General features: G+C 46.3%; 1 protein-coding gene across 3 annotated transcripts in view; it reads right to left on the reverse strand.

Moving 5' to 3' along the window:
• The window catches only part of ptpn12 (protein tyrosine phosphatase non-receptor type 12), a 77,665-nt gene that overhangs the window by 22,726 nt on the left and 31,194 nt on the right, over positions 1–23,745 (reverse strand). For all 3 annotated transcript variants that reach the window (XM_042315743.1, XM_042315744.1, XM_042315742.1), the window contains exons 2-11: positions 22,353–22,461; positions 18,583–18,659; positions 17,800–17,895; positions 15,868–15,906; positions 15,547–15,618; positions 13,898–13,957; positions 12,028–12,170; positions 6,194–6,260; positions 6,010–6,087; positions 4,975–5,073 (exon numbers count right to left, since the gene is read on the reverse strand). In XM_042315743.1, the coding sequence (XP_042171677.1) occupies positions 4,975–5,073; positions 6,010–6,087; positions 6,194–6,260; positions 12,028–12,170; positions 13,898–13,957; positions 15,547–15,618; positions 15,868–15,906; positions 17,800–17,895; positions 18,583–18,659; positions 22,353–22,461 (840 nt within the window). The remainder of the gene's footprint in view (positions 1–4,974; positions 5,074–6,009; positions 6,088–6,193; positions 6,261–12,027; positions 12,171–13,897; positions 13,958–15,546; positions 15,619–15,867; positions 15,907–17,799; positions 17,896–18,582; positions 18,660–22,352; positions 22,462–23,745) is intronic.

The raw sequence follows: 23,745 nt of genomic DNA on the forward strand, positions 1-23,745 counted from the left end.
GAGAGAAATAGTCAAAGGTATATATTGTTTAGAGAGAAATAGTCAAAGGTATATATGGTTTAGAGAGAAATAGTCAAAGGTATATATGGTTTAGAGAGAAATAGTCAAAGGTATATATGGTTTAGAGAGAAATAGTCGACGCGTTATAATTCCTGTAATAACTTGCGGCTGAACTTGAAAAGGGTTCCTTCATTATTTTACCGTTCATGTCTTCCATAGAGAATGTCTTGATCTACTTCCAATAAGCTCTGTGTTTAAACCACCTCTGTTCATGTCTTCCATAGAGAATGTCTTGATCTACTTCCAATAAGCTCTGTGTTTAAACCACCTCTGTTCATGTCTTCCATAGAGAAGGTCTTGATCTACTTCCAATAAGCTCTGTGTTTCGTGCTTAAACCGCCTCTGCGTTTTGGTACCCGTGTAAATCTCACTAGGAAAAGGTAACATTTGTCCAAATATTTTCATAAATCCACTCAAATTTTTTTTTATCTTGGCTTATATTTAGCCAATATTGGTCAGTTACCTTGTCCTATGGATATCTACACAGTTATAACATTGGCAAGGTGGTGTAAGCCTACACGAAACACAGACCTTATTTGAAGTGAATCTAAAAATATCCTATGGAATAAATTAAGGAACCGCTTTTCAGATTTTGCTAGGTGTCATGGGAATTATGACTCGCACTTTGGTAGTCAATTCTTACCATGCCCATTATTAAAATAGGATTCCTTGCATATAGAAATTACAGTTTTTGTTTTCAACATTCATCACAGGTAACTTAAACTCAATTTTTATTCAAACAGCTGAGAGTATTTGTCTCCTAGGCAGACTCTTCAGTATCATTGTCACTTCAGAGCTGCGTGTGTGTGTGTTTTACAGTTGACAGAGAAAAGCAGAGCACCAGTGGGGGACTATTACATGGAATTGGCACCAGGGAAAGCAAGGTGTCTTATTTGTGATAAAGATGTAAGCATGGGGTCAGCAACGGCTAAATCAACAAATACCAACCTGGAATCACCTTAAGAACACCCATCCAAAAGCCCATAATATGTATTATATTAAGTTAAAATAAGTGTTCATTGTTCATTCAGTATTGTTGGGGCGCGACAAAACCTTTTCCCCCCCTCAGGAGACTGGAAATATTTGGCATGGGCCCCCAGATCCTCAAAAGGTTCTACAGCTGCACCATCGAGAGCATCCTGACCAGTTGCATCACCACCGGGTATGGCAACTGCTCGGCATCTGACCTACAGTGGGTTGTGCGAATGGCCCAGTACATCCAGGACCTATATAATAGGCGGTGTCAGAAGAAAGCCCATTAAAATTGTCAGACTCCAGTCACCCAAATTATAGACTGTTTTCTCTACTACCGCACGGCAAGCGGTACCGGAGTGCCAAGTCTAGGACCAAAAGTCTCCTCAACAGCTTCTACCCCCAAGCCATTAGACTGCTGGACAATTCATAAAAATCGCCACCGGACAATTTACATTGACCCCCCCTCCTCTTGGACACTGCTGCTACTCGCTGTTTGTTTGTTACCTATGCATAGTCACTTCGCCCCCACCTACATGAACAGATTACCTCAACTAGCCTGAACCCCTCCACACTGACTCAGTACCAGTGCCCCCTGTATATAGCCTCCACACTGACTCAGTACCGGTGCCCCCTGTATATAGCCTCCACACTGACTCAGTACCAGTGCCCCCTGTATATAGCCTCCACACTGACTCAGTACCGGTGCCCCCTGTATATAGCCTGCACACTGACTCAGTACCGGTGCCCCCTGTATATAGCCTCCACACTGACTCAGTACCAGTGCCCCCTGTATATAGCCTCCACACTGACTCAGTACCGGTGCCCCCTGTATATAGCCTCCACACTGACTCAGTACCAGTGCCCCCTGTATATAGCCTCCACACTGACTCAGTACCGGTGCCCCCTGTATATAGCCTCCACACTGACTCAGTACCAGTGCCCCCTGTATATAGCCTCCACACTGACTCAGTACCGGTGCCCCCTGTATATAGCCTCCACACTGACTCAGTACCGGTGCCCCCTGTATATAGCCTCCACACTGACTCAGTACCGGTGCCCCCTGTATATAGCCTCCACACTGACTCAGTACCGGTGCCCCCTGTATATAGCCTCCACACTGACTCAGTACCGGTGCCCCCTGTATATAGCCTCCACACTGACTCAGTACCAGTGCCCCCTGTATATAGCCTCCACACTGACTCAGTACCGGTGCCCCCTGTATATAGCCTCCACACTGACTCAGTACCAGTGCCCCCTGTATATAGCCTCCACACTGACTCAGTACCGGTACCCCCTGTATATAGCCTCCACACTGACTCAGTACCGGTGCCCCCTGTATATAGCCTCGTTATTATTATTGTGTTACTTTTTATTTTAGCCTACTTTGTAAATATTTTCTTCTTGAACTACACTGTTGGTTAAGGGCTTGTAATATAGCATTTCGCGGTAAAGTCTACACTTGTTGTATACAGCATTTCACGGTAAAGTCTACACTTGTTGTATTCAGCATTTCGCGGTAAAGTCTACACTTGTTGTATTCAGCATTTCACGGTAAAGTCTACACTTGTTGTATTTAGCATTTCACGGTAAAGTCTACACTTGTATTCAGCATTTCACGGTAAAGTCTACACTTGTTGTATTCAGCATTTCACGGTAAAGTCTACACTTGTTGTATTCGGCATTTCACGGTAAAGTCTACACTTGTTGTATTCAGCATTTCACGGTAAAGTCTACACTTGTTGTATTCGGCGCAGGTGGCAAATACAGTTTGATTTATCGTGTGACTAAGTCAGTTTTCTTTCTCTCGCTTGGCCTCTTGTTCGTCATCGTGGAGTAACATCCTGTCTTTCTTTAGCTTCGGACACGTCCTCTGTGTGTGTGTGTGTGTGTGTGTGTGTGTGTGTGTGTGTGTGAGAGAGAGAGAGAGAGAGAGTAGTCAGTGTTTGTGTGATACAGTAATTAAATCCCGGCCAGAGTGAAAGTGTGTGTCTGTGTGTTCTGCCAGACAGATGTTCTGTAGGGAAGAAGAGAGGCAGAGAGGACCTAATTAAAGCAAATGGGTAGGGTCTCTCTCTCCCTCCCTCCCTCTTCATTCTATTCCTTCTTTCCCTAACCCTCTTGCTCCTTCCTTCTTTCCCCGGACTCCCTCTCGACAGGCTGCTGTGATAGCAGGAAGAGAGGAAGAGAGCGGGAGGAAGAGAGCAACACAGACAGTTCTGCCACACCTTGAGGCCAGTCAAATTCTTAGAACACAGCCCTGTCTGTCTGTCTGTCAGTCTGCGTTCGCAGAACTCTCTGACCAGCCCATCTGCTCAGTGAATCAGTTTAGAAGCTCTTATTGTTGTGAGTTAATAACATTTCCTGGAGACAAAAAGTACAGTGTGTTTAAGAGGGAGAAAGAGTGTGTGTGTGTGTGTGTGTGTGAGGAAGGGAGGGATTGTGTGTGTGTCCAGTGTGTTTGTGTGTGACACAGAATGAGTGAGTGAGGGAGAGAGTGATTGCAGAGAGCGGGGGGGGGGGTGGAATGGGGCAACATGGCCAGCCGTTTCTGAGAAGGAATTTGGAACCTGAAGCACTTCAGAGGAGACAGACATGTCTTAGTGTTGTGGGGGAGTGAGTGTGATGGGGTGCTGTGAGATGGGGAAGAAGAACCAGAATATTGTCTAGTTCGAGCGGTGACGCCATCTAGGTAGAGAAGTCCAGTATTTGGGAGGTATTGGGGTTGTGCGAGGTAGAAATGTAATGTTATACATGGTGGTGCTGTAATGTAATGTATTAAGTGGTGGTGCAGTAATGTTATACGTGGTGGTGCAGTAATGTTATACGTGGTGGTGCAGTAATGTTATACGTGGTGGTGCAGTAATGTTATACGTGGTGGTGCAGTAATGTTATACGTGGTGGTGCTGTAATGTTATACGTGGTGGTGCAGTAATGTTATACGTGGTGGTGCAGTAATGTTATACGTGGTGGTGCAGTAATGTTAGACGCGGTGGTGCTGTAATGTTATACGTGGTGGTGCAGTAATGTTATACGTGGTGGTGCAGTAATGTTATACGTGGTGGTGCAGTAATGTTATACGTGGCGGTGCAGTAATGTAATGTTATACGTGGTGGTGCAGTAATGTAATGTTATACGTGGTGGTGCAGTAATGTTATACGTGGTGGTGCTGTAATGTAATGTTATACATGGTGGTGCAGTAATGTTATACGTGGTGGTGCAGTAATGTAATGTTAGACGCGGTGGTGCTGTAATGTTATATGTGGTGGTGCTGTAATGTAATGTTATACGTGGTGGTGCAGTAATGTTATACGTGGTGGTGCAGTAATGTTATACGTGGCGGTGCAGTAATGTAATGTTATACGTGGTGGTGCAGTAATGTAATACGTGGTGGTGCAGTAATGTTATACGTGGTGGTGCAGTAATGTTATACGTGGTGGTGCTGTAATGTAATGTTATACATGGTGGTGCAGTAATGTTATACGTGGTGGTGCTGTAATGTTATACGTGGTGGTGCAGTAATGTTATACGTGGTGGTGCTGTAATGTTATACGTGGTGGTGCAGTAATGTTATACGTGGTGGTGCAGTAATGTTATACGTGGTGGTGCTGTAATGTTATACGTGGTGGTGCTGTAATGTTATACGTGGTGGTGCTGTAATGTAATGTTATACATGGTGGTGCAGTAATGTTATACGTGGTGGTGCAGTAATGTTATACGTGGTGGTGCTGTAATGTTATACGTGGTGGTGCAGTAATGTAATATGTGGCGGTGCTGTAATGTAAGTGTGTGGTAATGTAGAAAAGGCTAATGTATAGAGATATGCTCACCATGGCATTGTGGGGCTCTGAGGAGCTGTTGGGGGGATGTGTGTGTTGGGGGGATGTGTAGTGGTAGTGTAGTGTTAGGGTAGTGTTAGGGTAGTGTTGGGATAGTTCTCACCATGCCACCATGGATCTCTGAGTTGGTGGGGCTCTCCAGGAGCTGCAGCTGTTTCTCAAAGAGCTGAGAGATGGCTCTGTGAACCAACTCATACTGTTCCTATAGGAGATGGAAGGAGAGAGGGGAGGGAGGAGAGAGGGGAGAGAGGGGAGAGAGGAGAGAGAGGAGAGAGAGAGGGGAGGGAGGGGAGAGAGAAGGGAAAGAAAGTGGACAGAAAGTCAACACAGAACACTTGTCTTCATATTAAAACCATAACAAGACCCAGATACTCAGTCCATATTCCCCTGAACCACGGCTACAAATTAGGGAAAATCAACATTCTTTCCTATTGATCTCTTTGTCAAGAAACAAGAAAATTGCATTTGAAAAAGGTCAAGTTTTTGCTAGGAGTCAGTGAGGTAATCTATGTAACCACAGGCTGTTTTCCCCACAGACGGGCAGGGCCACGACATTCTAATGCCCACTGGGATTATACAGCAACACAGAACACTATGAAGACAGCACTTCTGTACATATTAAACCATGGAGAGGCAGACACAGCAACACATAACACTGAAGACAGCACTTATATACATATTAAACCATGGAGAGGCAGACACAGCAACACATAACACTGAAGACAGCACTTATATACATATTAAACCATGGAGACACAGACACAGCAACACAGAACGCCACATTACCTTGGTCTGAACAGCAGAACGCCACAATACCTTGGTCTGAACAGCAGAACGCCACATTACCTTGGTCTGAACAGCAGAACGCCACATTACCTTGGTCTGAACAGCAGAACGCCACATTACCTTGGTCTGAACAGCAGAACGCCACATTACCTTGGTCTGAACAGCTGAACGCCACATTACCTTGGTCTGAACAGCTGAACGCCACATTACCTTGGTCTGAACAGCAGAACGCCACATTACCTTGGTCTGAACAGCAGAACGCCACATTACCTGGGTATGAACGCCACATTACCTTGGTCTGAACAGCTGAACGCCACATTACCTTGGTCTGAACAGCAGAACGCCACATTACCTTGGTCTGAACAGCTGAATGCCTCTGTGTTCTCATCTCCTGAATCAGCCGGAACACGTTGAAGTCTTCTGGAATCTTCTACAAACCAACAAGAACAACACACTCAGTGGTCTATCTGTGCTCCAGGAAACAGCAAAGGCAACAATTTGAGTGTGTGTGTGTGTGTGTTTCATATTGTACGTACCCCAGCCTTTAGTAGGTTCCATGTGTAGTCTATAGCACAGATGGCGCCTGTCCTCCCACAGCCAGCACTGTCAACACACAACAACAATCAGAAAGAAACAGAATGCACAGCCCAGAGACACACAGACTACATCTCACAGCTTCCATTAGGCTTGGTGGATTTACAGCCGGAACTAACATTCAGAGTGTATGTTCTTAGCTACGGTATACAGTGAGGGGGGAAAAGTATTTGATCCCTGGCTGATTTTGTACGTTTGCCTACTGACAAAGAAATGATCCGTCTATAATTTTAAATAGTAGGTTTATTTGAACAGTGAGAGACAGAATAACAACAAAAAAATCCAGAAAAACACATGTCAAAAATGTTTTCAATTGATTTGTATTTTAATGAGGGAAATAAGTATTTGACCTCCTCTCAATCAGAAAGACTTCTGGCTCCCAGGTATCTTTTATACAGGTAACAAACTGAGATTGGGAGCACACTCTTAAAGGGAGTGCTCCTAATCTCAGTTTGTTATCTGCATAAAAGACACCTGTCCACAGAAGCAATCAGATTCCAAACTCTCCACCATGGCCAAGACCAAAGAGCTCTCCAATGATGTCAGGGACAAGATTGTAGACCTACACAAGGCTAGAATGGGCTACAAGACCATCGCCAAGCAGCTTGGTGAGAAGGTGACAACAGGTGGTGCAATTATTCGCAAAGGACTGAAAGGACTGAAATCCTGCAGCGCCCGCAAGGTCTCCCTGCTCAAGAAAGCACATATACATGCCTGCCTGAAGTTTGCCAATGGACATCTGAATGATTCAGAGGACAACTGGGTGAAAGTGTTGTGGTCAGATGAGACCAAAATGGAGCTCTTTGGCATCAACTCAACTCGCTGTGTTTGGAGTAGGAGGAATGCTGCCTATGACCCCAAGAACACCATCCTCACCGTCAAACATGGAGGTGGAAACATTATGCTTTGGGGGTGTTTTTCTGCTAAGGGGACAGGACAACTTCACTGCATCAAAGGGACGATGGACAGGGCCATGTACCGTCAAATCTTGGGTGAGAACCTCCTTTCCTCAGCCAGGGCATTGAAAATGGGTCTGGGATGGGTATTCCAGCATGACAATGACCCAAAACACACGGCCAAGGCAACAAAGGAGTGGCTCAAGAAGAAGCACATTAAGGTCCTGGAGTGGCCTAGCCAGTCTCCAGACCTTAACCCCATAGAAAATCTGTGGAGGGAGCTGAAGGTTCGAGTTGCCAAACGCCAACCTCGAAACCTTAATGACTTGGAGAAGATCTGCAAAGAGGAGTGGGACAAAATCCCTCCTGAGATGTGTGCAAACCTGGTGGCCAACTACAAGAAACGTCTGACCTCTGATTGCCAACAAGGGTTTTGCCATCAAGTACTAAGTCATGTTTTGCAAATACTTATTTTCCTCATTAAAATACAAACCAATGAAAACATTTTTTGACATGCGTTTTTCTGGATTTTTTTGTGGTTATTCTGTCTCTCACTGTTCATATAAACCTACCATTAAAATTAAAGACGGATCATTTCTTTGTCAGTGGGCAAACATACAGAATCGGCAGGGGATCAAATACTTTTCCCCCTCACTGTATAAACTATAAAAGAAACGTCCCTTTATCCAGGACCCTGTCTTTCAAAGATAATTTGGATTTTTATGAATTAACTTCACAGATCTTCATTTTAAAGGGTTTAAACACTGTCTCCCATACAGTTAATGAACATGCACCTGTGGAACGGTCATGAAGACACTAACAGCTTACAGACAGTAGGCCATTAAGGTCACAGTTATGAAAAATTAGGACACTAAAGAGGCCTTTCTACAGACTCTGGAAAATCCCCTAAAGAATGATGCCCAGAGTCCCTACTCATCTGTGTGAACGTGCCTTAGGCATGCTGCAAGGAGGCATGAAGACTGCAGATATGGCCAGGGCAAAACATGGCAATGTCCGTACTGTGAGACACGTAAGACAGCGCTACAGGGAGACAGGATGGACAGCTGATCGTCCTCGCAGTGGCAGACCACGTGTAACAACACCTGCACAGGATCGGTACATCCGAACATCACACCTGCGGGACAGGTACAGGATGGCAACAACAACTGCCCGAGTTTCACTCAGAACGCACAATCCCTCCATCAGTGCTCAGACTGTCCGCAATAGGCTGAGAGAGGCTGAACTGAGGGCTTTTTCGGCCTGTTGTAAGGCAGGTCCTCACCAGACATCCCCGGCAACAACGTCACCTATGGGCACGAACCCACCGTCGCTGGACCAGACAGGACTGGCAAAAAGTGCTCTTCACTGACGAGTCGCGGTTTTGTCTCACCAGGGGTGATGGTCGGATTCGCGTTTATTGTTGAAGGAATGAGCGTTACACAGAGGCCTGTATTCTGGAGTGGGATGGATTTGGAGGTGGAGGGTCCGTCATGGTCTGGGGCGGTGTGTCACAGCATCATCGGACTGAGCTTGTTGTCATTGCAGGCAATCTCAACGCTGTGCGTTACAGGGAAGTCATCCGCCTCCCTTTTTTTATTTATTTTTTTATTTCACCTTTATTTAACCAGGTAGGCTAGTTGAGAACAAGTTCTCATTGCAACTCCCTCATGTGGTACCCTTCCTGCAGGCTCATCCTGACATGACCCTCCAGCATGACAATGCCACCAGCCATACTGCTCGTTCTGTGCGTGATTTCCTGCAAAAGAGGAATGTCAGTGTTCTGCCATGGCCAGCGAAGAGCCCGGATCTCAATCCCATTGAGCACGTCTGGGACGTGTTGGATCGGAGGGTGAGGGCTAGGGGACATTCCCCCCAGAAATGTCCAGGAACTTGCAGGTGCCTTGGTGGAAGAGTGGGGTAACATCTCACAGCAAGAACTGGCAAATCTGGTGCAGTCCATGAGGAGGAGATGTACTGCAGTACTTAATGCAGCTGGTGGCCACACCAGATACTGACTGTTACTTTTCATTTCGACCCCCCTTGTTCAGGGACACATTATTCAATTTCTGTTAGTCACGAGTCGGTGGAACTTGTTCAGTTGTTGAATCTTATGTTAATACAAATATTTACACATGTTTAGTTGGCTGAAAATAAAGGCAGTTGACAGTGAGATGACGTTTCTTTTCTTGCTGAGTTTATGTTGACACACTTAACATCCTTAAGCCCCTCCCCCTGGCCACAACATCCCGTCTCCCCCTACATTCTCCCACGGTAGTGAGCAGAGAATCCCTGGGGACAGTAGGGGAACATACATGTGGCTCCAATCAGCCTGATGATGATAATAATGACGACGGCCCTGAAGGGACTTCTTGACCTTAATTCATTGAGGACCAGAATTCAAAGGGGAATAGAACGAGCTGAGCTTTTCGTTTGGAGAGAGACCCCCACAGACCTCCTCAGCTGTGTGTGTGTGTGTCAGACTTAACGTCACCTCTTCTTCAGTGGCTCCAGAGCAGCAGTGATCTGAAGATAACTGCCAAGTGTGTGTGTGTCTCCTGTGATGTGTGTGTGTGTGTGTGTGTGTCTCCTGTGATGGTGTGTGTGTGTGTGTGTGTCTCCTGTGATGGTGTGTGTGTGTGTGTGTGTGTCTCCTGTGATGGTGTGTGTGTGTGTGTGTGTGTCTCCTGTGATGGTGTGTGTGTGTGTGTGTGTCTCCTGTGATGGTGTGTGTGTGTGTGTGTCTCCTGTGATGGTGTGTGTGTGTGTGTCTCCTGTGATGGTGTGTGTGTGTGTGTCTCCTGTGATGGTGTGTGTGTGTGTGTCTCCTGTGATGGTGTGTGTGTGTGTGTCTCCTGTGATGGTGTGTGTGTGTGTGTCTCCTGTGATGGTGTGTGTGTGTGTGTCTCCTGTGATGTCTCCTGTGTGTGTGTGTGTGTGTCTCCTGTGATGGTGTGTGTGTGTGTGTCTCCTGTGATGTGTGTGTGTGTGTGTCTCCTGTGATGGTGTGTGTGTGTGTCTCCTGTGATGTGTGTCTGTGTGTCTCCTGTGTGTGTGTGTGTGTGTCTCCTGTGATGGTGTGTGTGTGTGTGTCTCCTGTGATGTGTGTGTGTGTGTGTGTCTCCTGTGATGGTGTGTGTGTGTGTGTGTCTCCTGTGATGGTGTGGTGTGTGTGTGTGTGTCTCCTGTGATGTGTGTGTGTGTGTGTCTCCTGTGATGGTGTGTGTGTGTGTGTGTCTCCTGTGATGGTGTGTGTGTGTGTGTCTCCTGTGATGGTGTGTGTGTCTCCTGTGATGGTGTGTGTGTGTGTGTGTGTCTCCTGTGATGGTGTGTGTGTGTGTGTGTCTCCTGTGATGGTGTGTGTGTCTCCTGTGATGGTGTGTGTGTCTCCTGTGATGGTGTGTGTGTGTGTGTGTGTCTCCTGTGATGGTGTGTGTGTCTCCTGTGATGGTGTGTGTGTCTCCTGTGATGTGTGTGTGTCTCCTGTGATGGTGTGTGTGTGTGTGTGTGTCTCCTGTGATGGTGTGTGTGTGTGTGTGTCTCCTGTGATGGTGTGTGTGTGTCTCCTGTGATGGTGTGTGTGTCTCCTGTGATGGTGTGTGTGTGTGTGTGTGTCTCCTGTGATGTGTGTGTGTGTGTGTGTGTCTCCTGTGATGGTGTTTGTGTGTGTGTGTGTCTCCTGTGATGGTGTTTGTGTGTGTGTGTGTCTCCTGTGATGGTGTGTGTGTGTGTGTGTGTGTGTCTCCTGTGATGGTGTGTGTGTGTGTGTGTGTGTGTCTTCTGTGATGGTGTGTGTGTGTGTGTGTGTCTCCTGTGATGGTGTGTGTGTGTGTGTGTGTCTCCTGTGATGGTGTGTGTGTGTGTGTGTGTCTCCTGTGATGGTGTGTGTGTGTGTGTGTGTGTGTGTCTCCTGTGATGGTGTGTGTGTGTGTGTGTGTCTCCTGTGATGGTGTGTGTGTGTGTGTGTCTCCTGTGATGGTGTGTGTGTGTGTCTCCTGTGATGGTGTGTGTGTCTCCTGTGATGGTGTGTGTGTGTCTCCTGTGATGGTGTGTGTGTGTGTCTCCTGTGATGGTGTGTGTGTGTGTGTCTCCTGTGATGGTGTGTGTGTGTGTGTGTCTCCTGTGAGGGTGTGTGTGTGTGTGTGTCTCCTGTGATGGTGTGTGTGTGTGTGTGTCTCCTGTGATGGTGTGTGTGTGTGTGTGTCTCCTGTGATGGTGTGTGTGTGTGTGTGTCTCCTGTGATGGTGTGTGTGTGTGTGTCTCCTGTGATGGTGTGTGTGTGTGTGTGTGTCTCCTGTGATGGTGTGTGTGTGTGTGTGTCTCCTGTGATGGTGTGTGTGTGTGTGTGTCTCCTGTGATGGTGTGTGTGTGTGTGTGTCTCCTGTGATGGTGTGTGTGTGTGTCTCCTGTGATGGTGTGTGTGTGTGTGTGTGTGTGTGTGTCTCCTGTGATGGTGTGTGTGTGTGTGTGTGTGTCTCCTGTGATGGTGTGTGTGTGTGTGTGTCTCCTGTGATGGTGTGTGTGTGTGTGTGTCTCCTGTGATGGTGTGTGTGTGTGTGTGTCTCCTGTGATGTGTGTGTGTGTGTGTCTCCTGTGATGGTGTGTGTGTGTGTGTCTCCTGTGATGGTGTGTGTGTGTGTGTCTCCTGTGATGGTGTGTGTGTGTGTGTCTCCTGTGATGGTGTGTGTGTGTGTGTCTCCTGTGATGGTGTGTGTGTGTGTGTGTCTCCTGTGATGGTGTGTGTGTGTGTGTCTCCTGTGATGGTGTGTGTGTGTGTGTCTCCTGTGATGGTGTGTGTGTGTCTCCTGTGATATTGTTTCTGCACTACTCTATCCATTGCTTCTAGCTTTAAATGGACGGCTTCACAGTGTGTGTGTGTGTACCTGCAGTGTATACAGATGGGTACATCATCATGCTCCTGGTACTCTCTCATCAGACCAATCATATCCAAGATGGAGTCAAAGGACGAGGGGACGTCATGGTCTGGCCAGTTGATGTAATGGAACTGGGTTATCCTACGTGTCTCCTGTAGGGGGGGGAAGGGGGAGAGAGGAAGGTGAGAGAGAGAGGAAAGAAGAGAAGGTGAGAGAGAGAGGAAAGAAGAGAAGGTGAGAGAGAGAGAAAGAAGAGAAAGAGAGGAAAGAGAAGGTGAGAGAGAGAGGAAAGAAGAGAAGGTGAGAGAGAGAGGAAAGAAGAGAAGGTGAGAGAGAGAGGAAAGAAGAGAAGGTGAGAGAGAGAGGAAAGAAGAGAAGGTGAGAGAGAGAGGAAAGAAGAGAAGGTGAGAGAGAGAGGAAAGAAGAGAAGGTGAGAGAGAGAGGAAAGAAGAGAAGGTGAGAGAGAGAGGAAAGAAGAGAAGGTGAGAGAGAGAGGAAAGAAGAGAAGGTGAGAGAGAGAGGAAAGAAGAGAAGGTGAGAGAGAGAGGAAAGAAGAGAAGGTGAGAGAGAGAGGAAAGAAGAGAAGGTGAGAGAGAGAGGAAAGAAGAGAAGGTGAGAGAGAGAGGAAAGAAGAGAAGGTGAGAGAGAGAGGAAAGAAGAGAAGGTGAGAGAGAGAGGAAAGAAGAGAAGGTGAGAGAGAGAGGAAAGAAGAGAAGGTGAGAGAGAGAGGAAAGAAGAGAAGGTGAGAGAGAGAGGAAAGAAGAGAAGGTGAGAGAGAGAGGAAAGAAGAAGGTGAGAGAGAGAGGAAAGAAGAGAAGGTGAGAGAGAGAGGAAAGAAGAGAAGGTGAGAGAGAGGAAAGAAGAGAAGGTGAGAGAGAGAGGAAAGAAGAGAAGGTGAGAGAGGAAAGAAGAGAAGGTGAGAGAGGAAAGAAGAGAAGGTGAGAGAGGAAAGAAGAGAAGGTGAGAGAGGAAAGAAGAGAAGGTGAGAGAGGAAAGAAGAGAAGGTGAGAGAGGAAAGAAGAGAAGGTGAGAGAGGAAAAAGAAGGTGAGAGAGGAAAGAAGGAAGGAGAGAGGAAAGAAGAGAAGGTGAGAGAGGAAAGAAGAGAAGGTGAGAGAGGAAAGAAGAGAAGGTGAGAGAGGAAAGAAGAGAAGGTGAGAGAGGAAAGAAGAGAAGGTGAGAGAGGAAAGAAGGTGAGAGAGGAAAGAAGAGAAGGTGAGAGAGGAAAGAAGAGAAGGTGAGAGAGGAAAGAAGAGAAGGTGAGAGAGGAAAGAAGAGAAGGTGAGAGAGGAAAGAAGAGAAGGTGAGAGAGGAAAGAAGAGAAGGTGAGAGAGGAAAGAAGAGAAGGTGAGAGAGGAAAGAAGAGAAGGTGAGAGAGGAAAGAAGAGAAGGTGAGAGAGGAAAGAAGAGAAGGTGAGAGAGGAAAGAAGAGAAGGTGAGAGAGGAAAGAAGAGAAGGTGAGAGAGGAAAGAAGAGAAGGTGAGAGAGGAAAGAAGAGAAGGTGAGAGAGGGAAGAGAAGGTGAGAGAGGAAGAGAAGGTGAGAGAGGAAGAGAAGGTGAGAGAGGAAGAGAAGGTGAGAGAGGAAGAGAAGGTGAGAGAGGAAGAGAAGGTGAGAGAGGAAGAGAAGGTGAGAGGGGAAGAGAAGGTGAGGGGAAGAGAAGGTGAGAGAGGAAGAGAAGGTGAGAGAGGAAGAGAAGGTGAGAGAGGAAGAGAAGGTGAGAGAGGAAGAGAAGGTGAGAGAGGAAGAGAAGGTGAGAGAGGAAGAGAAGGTGAGAGAGGAAATGAGTTTCCAGAGAAAGAACAGATTGATGTCATGTGAATGATGAAACTCAAAGGCCATTGTGTTTCTATATGTTAGTGAGGAAGAAAAGAGAACTCACATTCTCATGCTCCACTGTCAGGGTCCTGATGAAATAGTCCGTTCTGGGCTGTTCTGATTCCTGCCAGCAGAAACAGAGGATTAAGCCCAACTGTAACAGGTGTACAACATATATAGGACTAATCAGTTTCAAAAAGCAATGCCTCAGAAAACATGTGTTATGGTTAATGGTTAACAATTTGTTCTTAACTGACTGACTTCCCTATTTATTCCCTATATAGATATATATATATATACACACACAAACATATATAGATAGACACACACACAGGACATCTTACGTAGGCTATGGATAAATAACGGCTATGTATGTGTGTGTGTGTGTGTGTGTGTGTGTGTGTGTGTGTGTGTGTGTGATATATATATATATATATATATGAGAGACGTTATTTAAATAGGGAAGTCAGTTAAGAACAAATTGTTATTTTCTATGACAGCTCACCATAGTGGCTGAGATCAGTTGATATGGTGTCTTGTTGTTTAACAATACAACAAGTCCTCGTCTACTTGTTACAATGAGCCTTTCTACAGCAGCTACGTCTGACTGTGTGTATTGGCTTGGGACACACAGAACACTCGGAGTCTCTTCAGTTAGTCAAAGGCCACGGTCTCCCTCTTTATACAGTCCTGTCTGGCCCTCTGTTTGCCTGTTACACTGAGGACTGCTGACTGGGCTCTGTGTGTGTGTATCAAATGTACTCGTTCCATTACCATGAACACTGAATACTACAGCCACAGTGACTGGCTCTATTAAAGACTCCATATGTAATAACACAGCCAAAGTAGTTCCCACTCAGCCCTTACATACTGGACAGCACATTAACCCCAGAGCATGACCTTCCACAGTGACTGGCTCTATTAGAGACTCCATATGTAATAACACAGTAGTTCCCACTCAGCCCTTACATACTGGACAGCACATTAACCCCAGAGCATGACCTTCCACAGTGACTGGCTCTATTATAGACTCCATATGTAATAACACAGTAGTTCCCACTCAGCCCTTACATACTGGACAGCACATTAACCCCAGAGCATGACCTTCCACAGTGACTGGCTCTATTAAAGACTCCATATGTAATAACACAGTAGTTCCCACTCAGCCCTTACATACTGGACAGCACATTAACCCCAGAGCATGACCTTCCACAGTGACTGGCTCTATTAGAGACTCCATATGTAATAACACAGTAGTTCCCACTCAGCCCTTACATACTGGACAGCACATTAACCCCAGAGCATGACCTTCCACAGTGACTGGCTCTATTAGAGACTCCATATGTAATAACACAGTAGTTCCCACTCAGCCCTTACATACTGGACAGCACATTAACCCCAGAGTCTCTGGGGGACAAGTACATCACCGTAGAACGCTGGGACTAAAGAGGACACTTTAAAATAACTCTCTCCTTTAAGATGAGGCTCTGCATAGCTGGAGGATGAGCTCCCTGTAGCTCAGTAAATAGAATGGAGGGGTGTGTGTGTGTGTGTGCGTGTGTGTGTGTGTGAAGTGTGTGTGTGAATGTGAAGTGTGTGTGTGTATGTGAAGTGTGTGTGTGTGAATGTGAAGTGTGAGTGTGTGAAGTGTGTGTGTGTGTGTGTGTATGTGAAGTGTGTGTGTGTGAAGTGTGTGTGTGTGTGAGAACTTACACAGGAGATTCTGAACGGGCCAAAAGACATGGGCTCATCACCAAACTGGGGAAAGTACCGCTCACACTTTTTCTAACAGAAAAGAGGGAAAAAGACACGTTAGCTTTTCAGAGACTTTCGGTCCGGTTCAAGCCTAAACCACATTCACCACAAAAGAACATACGAAACTCTCTATCAAACACATATGAAAGAGGGAGATATGAAAACGCTTCAGTTTTATCAACGTAAATATCTCTTCCTGTCAAATCAACAGTGAAAGTGGTTCCTTTCATATCACTACAGTATAATACCATACTGACGTCTTCAGGACCAAACACTTACCCTTCCCATCTCGAATTCTCGACATGCCATTACGATGACCTGGAACATAGGAAACGGAAAGGTTTTCAATTTACATCCTGCTAGAGAAATGGATATTCCAACGTGTGTATTCTGTTCCATCACATGGTAATAAACCTGACGCACAGCATGTTATAAACACATTAACACACACACAGCATGTTATAAACACATTAACACACAGCATGTTATAAACACATTAACACACACACAGCATGTTATAAACACATTAACACACACAGCATGTTATAAACACATTAACACACACACAGCATGTTATAAACACATTAACACACAGCATGTTATAAACACATTAACACACACACAGCATGTTATAAACACATTAACACACACACAGCATGTTATAAACACATTAACACACACACAGCATGTTATAAACACATTAACACACACACAGCATGTAATGAACACATTAACACACACACAGCATGTTATAAACACATTAACAAACACACAGCATGTTATAAACACATTAACACACACACAGCATGTTATAAACACATTAACACACACACAGCATGTTATAAACACATTAACACACACACAGCATGTTATAAACACATTAACACACAGCATGTTATAAACACATTAACACACAGCATGTTATAAACACATTAACACACACACAGCATGTTATAAACACATTAACACACACAGCATGTAATGAACACATAAACACATTAACACACAGCATGTAATAAACACATTAACACACACACAGCATGTTATTAACACATTAACACACACACAGCATGTTATAAACACATTAACACACAGCATGTTATAAACACATTAACACACACACAGCATGTTATAAACACATTAACAAACACACAGCATGTTATAAACACATTAACACACACACAGCATGTTATAAACACATTAACACACAGCATGTTATAAACACATTAACACACACACAGCATGTTATAAACACATTAACACACAGCATGTTATAAACACATTAACACACACACAGGATGTTATAAACACATTAACACACACACAGCATGTTATAAACACATTAACACACAGCATGTTATAGTGTGTGTGTGTGTGTGTGTGTGTGTGTGTGTCTCAGTGTGTGTGTGTGTGTGTGTGTGTGTGTGTGTGTCTCAGTGTGTGTGTGTCTCAGTGTGTGTGTGTGTGTGTGTGTGTGTGTGTGTGTGTGTGTCTCAGTGTGTGTGTGTGTGTGTGTCTCAGTGTGTGTGTGTGTGTGTCTCAGTGTGTGTGTGTGTGTGTCTCAGTGTGTGTGTGTGTGTGTGTGTGTGTGTGTGTGTGTGTGTGTGTGTGTGTCTCAGTGTGTGTGTGTGTGCTTGTGTGTCTCAATGTGTGTGTGTGTGCGTCTCCGTGTGTGTCTCAATGTGTGTGTGTGTGCGACTCAGTGTGTGTGCGACTCAGTGTGTGTGCGACTCAGTGTGTGCGACTCAGTGTGTGTGCGACTCAGTGTGTGTGCGACTCAGTGTGTGTGCGACTCAGTGTGTGTGCGACTCAGTGTGTGTGCGACTCAGTGTGTGTGCGACTCAGTGTGTGTGCGACTCAGTGTGTGTGCGACTCAGTGTGTGTGCGACTCAGTGTGTGTGCGACTCAGTGTGTGTGCGACTCAGTGTGTGTGCGACTCAGTGTGTGTGCGACTCAGTGTGTGTGCGACTCAGTGTGTGTGCGACTCAGTGTGTGTGCGACTCAGTGTGTGTGACTCAGTGTGTGTGACTCAGTGTGTGTGACTCAGTGTGTGTGACTCAGTGTGTGTGACTCAGTGTGTGTGACTCAGTGTGTGTGACTCAGTGTGTGTGACTCAGTGTGTGTGACTCAGTGTGTGTGACTCAGTGTGTGTGACTCAGTGTGTGTGACTCAGTGTGTGTGACTCAGTGTGTGTGAGAGAGAGAGACTCACGGCTACACTGTACTCCCAGTTCATTCTCCAGAAGTCGATGACAGTGTTGGTTAGAGGACCCTGGGTAGCGATGTAGGCCTCTGGACCATCCATTCCCTGGTAACACAACTAATATTAGAGGGCTGGATGAACTAACACACAGTTAGTTTAGTGAGAGGACAAGCAGAGGAGGGAGGTGGCGGAGGAGAGGGAGAGGAGGAGGGAGGAGGAAGAGGAGGAAGTGGAGGAGAGGGAGAGGGAGAGGAGGAGGAAGAGGAGGAAGAGGAGGAGGAAGAGGAGGAAGTGGAGGAGAGGGAGAGGAGGAGGGAGGAAGAAAACACTCAGACATCTTTATTCAGGCCAGCCTGAAAAGGTCTCAGAGTTTTTAAGGGTGTAATTGATCACCTTGTGTGACACAGCTGAGTGTCATTAGCTTCCACACAGTGTGCAGGTTGCTATGCTACACTCCACATGACCATCACCTGGAAGGCCCTGTGGCCTCTAGTTACTAAACAAAACAACATTTTGTGGACCAGGTGTTACAATTCTCCATCCCTCAGCGTTCCTTCTGCTCTATTTAAAGTGTTGACCTCTGACTGGACAGACATTCAGGGTGAAACTGAAGACGTACTGGCGATATGTTTGTGGACCTGAAAGCTTATCTCTGCACATCCGCTTCTGACCCCCCAACACACACACACACACACACACACAGGTAAAAGGCTGTGTAAGCCGTGGGGGGGCAGAGGGGTGAGGTCACATCATGCAGTCACAGGTCTGAGGTGTGAAGGAAGTCAACTGTACCTTGATGAAGCTGGCATTGATGTAATCTGCATCCTGATTGGTTGTTTTTAAAGTCAGCTTTACCCTCGTGTGGTCAACTGTGGGAGAGATGAGGATACAAGTTAGAAAGAGAGAGGAAGAGAGTGATAGGAGAGGAAAAGAGCACGAGAGAGAGTTTCCCATGCCAATAAAGCCCTTTAAATTGAATAGAGAGAGAGAGGAAGAGAGAGAGGAAGGGAGAGAGGAAGGGAGAGGAGAAAGGAGCAGGAGAAAAAGAGAGCTACAGATTGGAGGGAATAAAGAAAGGATGTGGCTGGTAAATAGAACAAATAAATCATGTCAAATGTTTTCAGCACTGAACAACAATAATATAAACACTATATTTGACTGATCCATCTGTAGCCTCCATCCATCCATCCATCTGTAGTCTCATCCATCCATAGTCTCATCCATCCATCTGTAGTCTCATCCATCCATAGTCTCATTCATCCATCCGTAGCCCCCATCCATCCATCCGTAGCCCCCATCCATCCATCCGTAGCCTCCATCCGTAGCCTCCATCCATCCATCCGTAGCCTCCATCCGTAGCCTCCATCCATCCATCCGTAGCCCCCATCCATCCATCCATCCATCCGTAGCCTTCATCCATCCATCCATCCATCCATCCATCCGTAGCCTTCATCCATCCATCCATCCGTAGCCTTCATCCATCCATCCGTAGCCTTCATCCATCCATCCGTAGCCTTCATCCATCCATCCGTAGCCTTCATCCATCCATCCGTAGCCTTCATCCATCCATCCATCCATCCATCCGTAGCCTTCATCCATCCATCCGTAGCCTTCATCCATCCATCCGTAGCCTTCATCCATCCATCCGTAGCCTTCATCCATCCATCCGTAGCCTTCATCCATCCATCCATCCATCCATCCGTCCGTAGCCTCCATCCATCCATCCATCCGTAGCCTCCATCCATCTATCCATCCATCCATCCATCCATCCATCCATCCGTAGCCTCCATCCATCCATCCGTAGCCTCCATCCATCCATCCATCCATCCGTAGCCTCCATCCATCCATCCATCCGTCCGTAGCCTCCATCCATCCATCCGTAGCCTCCATCATCCATCCATCCGTAGCCTCCATCCATCCATCCATCCATCCGTAGCCTCCATCCATCCATCCATCCATCGATTGGAGTCAAGATGTTCTGAATTAAGAGGCAGAAGGGCTTCAGATGACAGAGGTTAGTGTCCTGTAAGATGTCCTCCATATTGTTCAGGTAGAGAAGAGGTTAGTGTCCTGTAAGATGTCCTCCATGTTGTTCAGGTAGAGCAGAGGTTAGTGTCCTGTAAGATGTCCTCCATATTGTTCAGGTAGAGAAGAGGTTAGTGTCCTCCATATTGTTCAGGTAGAGAAGAGGTTAGTGTCCTGTAAGATGTCCTCCATGTTGTTCAGGTAGAGAAGAGGTTAATGTCCTCCATGTTGTTCAGGTAGAGAAGAGGTTAGTGTCCTGTAAGATGTCCTCCATGTTGTTCAGGTAGAGAAGAGGTTAGTGTCCTGTAAGATGTCCTCCATGTTGTTCAGGTAGAGAAGAGGTTAGTGTCCTCCAAGATGTCCTCCATGTTGTTCAGGTAGAGAAGAGGTTAGTGTCCTGTAAGATGTCCTCCATGTTGTTCAGGTAGAGAAGAGGTTAGTGTCCTGTAAGATGTCCTCCATGTTGTTCAGGTAGAGCAGAGGTTAGTGTCCTGTAAGATGTCCTCCATGTTGTTCAGGTAGAGAAGAGGTTAGTGTCCTGTAAGATGTCCTCCATGTTGTTCAGGTAGAGAAGAGGTTAGTGTCCTGTAAGATGTCCTCCATGTTGTTCAGGTAGAGAAGAGGTTAGTGTCCTCCATGTTGTTCAGGTAGAGCAGAGGTTAGTGTCCTGTAAGATGTCCTTCATGTTGTTCAGGTAGAGAAGAGGTTAGTGTCCTGTAAGATGTCCTCCATGTTGTTCAGGTAGAGAAGAGGTTAGTGTCCTCCATATTGTTCAGGTAGAGAAGAGGTTAGTGTCCTGTAAGATGTCCTTCATGTTGTTCAGGTAGAGAAGAGGTTAGTGTCCTGTAAGATGTCCTCCATGTTGTTCAGGTAGAGCAGAGGTTAGTGTCCTCCAAGATGTCCTCCATATTGTTCAGGTAGAGAAGAGGTTAGTGTCCTGTAAGATGTCCTCCATGTTGTTCAGGTAGAGAAGAGGTTAGTGTCCTGTAAGATGTCCTCCATGTTGTTCAGGTAGAGAAGAGGTTAGTGTCCTGTAAGATGTCCTCCATGTTGTTCAGGTAGAGAAGAGGTTAGTGTCCTCCAAGATGTCCTCCATGTTGTTCAGGTAGAGAAGAGGTTAGTGTCCTGTAAGATGTCCTCCATGTTGTTCAGGTAGAGAAGAGGTTAGTGTCCTCCATATTGTTCAGGTAGAGAAGAGGTTAGTGTCCTGTAAGATGTCCTCCATGTTGTTCAGGTAGAGAAGAGGTTAGTGTCCTCCATATTGTTCAGGTAGAGAAGAGGTTAGTGTCCTCCATATTGTTCAGGTAGAGAAGAGGTTAGTGTCCTGTAAGATGTCCTCCATGTTGTTCAGGTAGAGAAGAGGTTAGTGTCCTCCATATTGTTCAGGTAGAGAAGAGGTTAGTGTCCTCCATGTTGTTCAGGTAGAGAAGAGGTTAGTGTCCTGTAAGATGTCCTCCATGTTGTTCAGGTAGAGAAGAGGTTAGTGTCCTCCATATTGTTCAGGTAGAGAAGAGGTTAGTGTCCTCCATATTGTTCAGGTAGAGAAGAGGTTAGTGTCCTGTAAGATGTCCTCCATGTTGTTCAGGTAGAGAAGAGGTTAGTGTCCTCCATATTGTTCAGGTAGAGAAGAGGTTAGTGTCCTCCATGTTGTTCAGGTAGAGAAGAGGTTAGTGTCCTCCATGTTGTTCAGGTAGAGAAGAGGTTAGTGTCCTCCATATTGTTCAGGTAGAGAAGAGGTTAGTGTCCTCCATATTGTTCAGGTAGAGAAGAGGTTAGTGTCCTCCATGTTGTTCAGGTAGAGAAGAGGTTAGTGTCCTCCATATTGTTCAGGTAGAGATGCGGGGGGGTGGGGCAGAGAAGGTGTAAGTGTGTGCAGAGAAGGTGTGCCTGTGTGTGTGTGTGTGTGGGGGGCGGGGGAGTGGATGCTATGTTGTGGGGAAGAAGGGCCAAGAGGATGTGTGTGTTGTGAGAGGCTGTGGTCAGAGTTTATTTGTCCAGTCCACTCAGAGCTCTTCTGGCCTGTAGCATTAATGTGATCCTGTCCAGTAATATCCATCTATTCCCCTGACTGTAAGAACCATTAGAGAGGACACACACAGCACACTACCCTACACAGCACACTACCCTACACAGCACACTACCCTACACAGCACACTACCCTACACAGCACACTACCCTACACAGCACACTACCCTACACAGCACACTACCCTACACAACACACTACCCTACACAACACACTACCCTACACAACACACTACCCTACACAACACACTACCCTACACAGCACACTACCCTACACAGCACACTACCCTACACAGCACACTACCCTACACAGCACACTACCCTACACAGCACACTACCCTACACAGCACACTACCCTACACAGCACACTACCCTACACACTACACTACCCTACACACTACACTACCCTACACACTACACTACACAGCACACTACACTACACAGCACACTACACTACACAGCACACTAACCAGCACACTACACACACAGTTTTGGCCACACAGCATTACATACAGGGCAGTATGTCTTTATAGCGGTTCTTCTTCACATTCCCTTCCTGCTCCCCGACGTTGGTGGGGTAGATCTTCTCTGTCCTGTATTTGGTCGATAATCTTCGTAATCTCTGCAGGGAGAAAAAACAACAAGAGAGAAAATGTTATTCATTCTGTGTTTTTCTGTCTCCTATAGAGAGACATGTAGTGGAGAAGGAATACACAACAACACCCTATTTCATTTATAGTGCACTACTTTTGACCAGAGTCCTATAAAGGGAATAGGGAACCATTTATAGTGCACTACTTTTGACCAGAGTCCTATAAAGGGAATAGGGAGCCATTTATAGTGCACTACTTTTGACCAGAGTCCTATGAAGGGAATAGGGAGCCATTTATAGTGCACTACTTTTGACCAGAGTCCTATGAAGGGAATAGGGAGCCATTTATAGTGCACTACTTTTGACCAGAGTCCTATGAAGGGAATAGGGAACCATTTATAGTGCACTACTTTTGACCAGAGTCCTATAAAGGGAATAGGGAGCCATTTATAGTGCACTACTTTTGACCAGAGTCCTATAAAGGGAATAGGGAGCCATTTATAGTGCACTACTTTTGACCAGTCCTATAAAGGGAATAGGGAGCCATTTAGAGTGCACTACTTTTGACCAGAGTCCTATAAAGGGAATAGGGAGCCCTTAGGAACACATCCGTATAGAGGGAACTTTAGTGTAGGATAGGATGAATGATTGATGGTCAAGAGAAACATGTGCCCTACATTAGAGGGACGTGGTACAAGCCAGTCATGTTTCAGTGTCACAGGACTGGTTCCCAGAGAGTGTACCGTTGCCCACGCACAAGGTTAGGGATCATGAAGAGATCCTATTTGACTACGCTCCACACATTTCACACACCCCCTTCTCCAGACCCTCTAACAGCCCTGCAGAGACCAGCCCACCTAGATGCTATACAGTAGCTAACAGTTTAGGAATGCCCTCGTCCCCTTCGTGCAGCTCCACGATGGTTCCTCGCCCATCAGTACTTCCTATGGAACTTCTCACACAACTCTCTCTGGCTTCATTGGGAACTTCCAAACTCACAACAGAACCCTTGATCTCCAAGCTGAGGGCCTTAATTCAACTCTGCCCTCTCCCCGGCCCTCTCCCCAGCTCCGCTCTGAGGCCCTCTCCCCAGCTCGCTTCCAGCTCCGCACTGAGGCCCTCTCCCTAGCTCGCTTCCAGCTCCGCACTGAGGCCCTCTCCCCAGCTCCGCTCTGAGGCTCTCTCCCCCAACATTAATTACAGTGTCATTCAGCTCCACTCTAGCAGGCCACAGAGTCCTCAGGGACAGAGCAGTAATGAGACACTGCTTCAGCACATTAGCTGAAGGGATAAAAACGACACACTCGTACATAG

This window comes from Oncorhynchus tshawytscha, unplaced genomic scaffold, assembly GCF_018296145.1.
Source record: "Oncorhynchus tshawytscha isolate Ot180627B unplaced genomic scaffold, Otsh_v2.0 Un_contig_298_pilon_pilon, whole genome shotgun sequence".
NCBI classification, from domain to species: domain Eukaryota; kingdom Metazoa; phylum Chordata; class Actinopteri; order Salmoniformes; family Salmonidae; genus Oncorhynchus; species Oncorhynchus tshawytscha.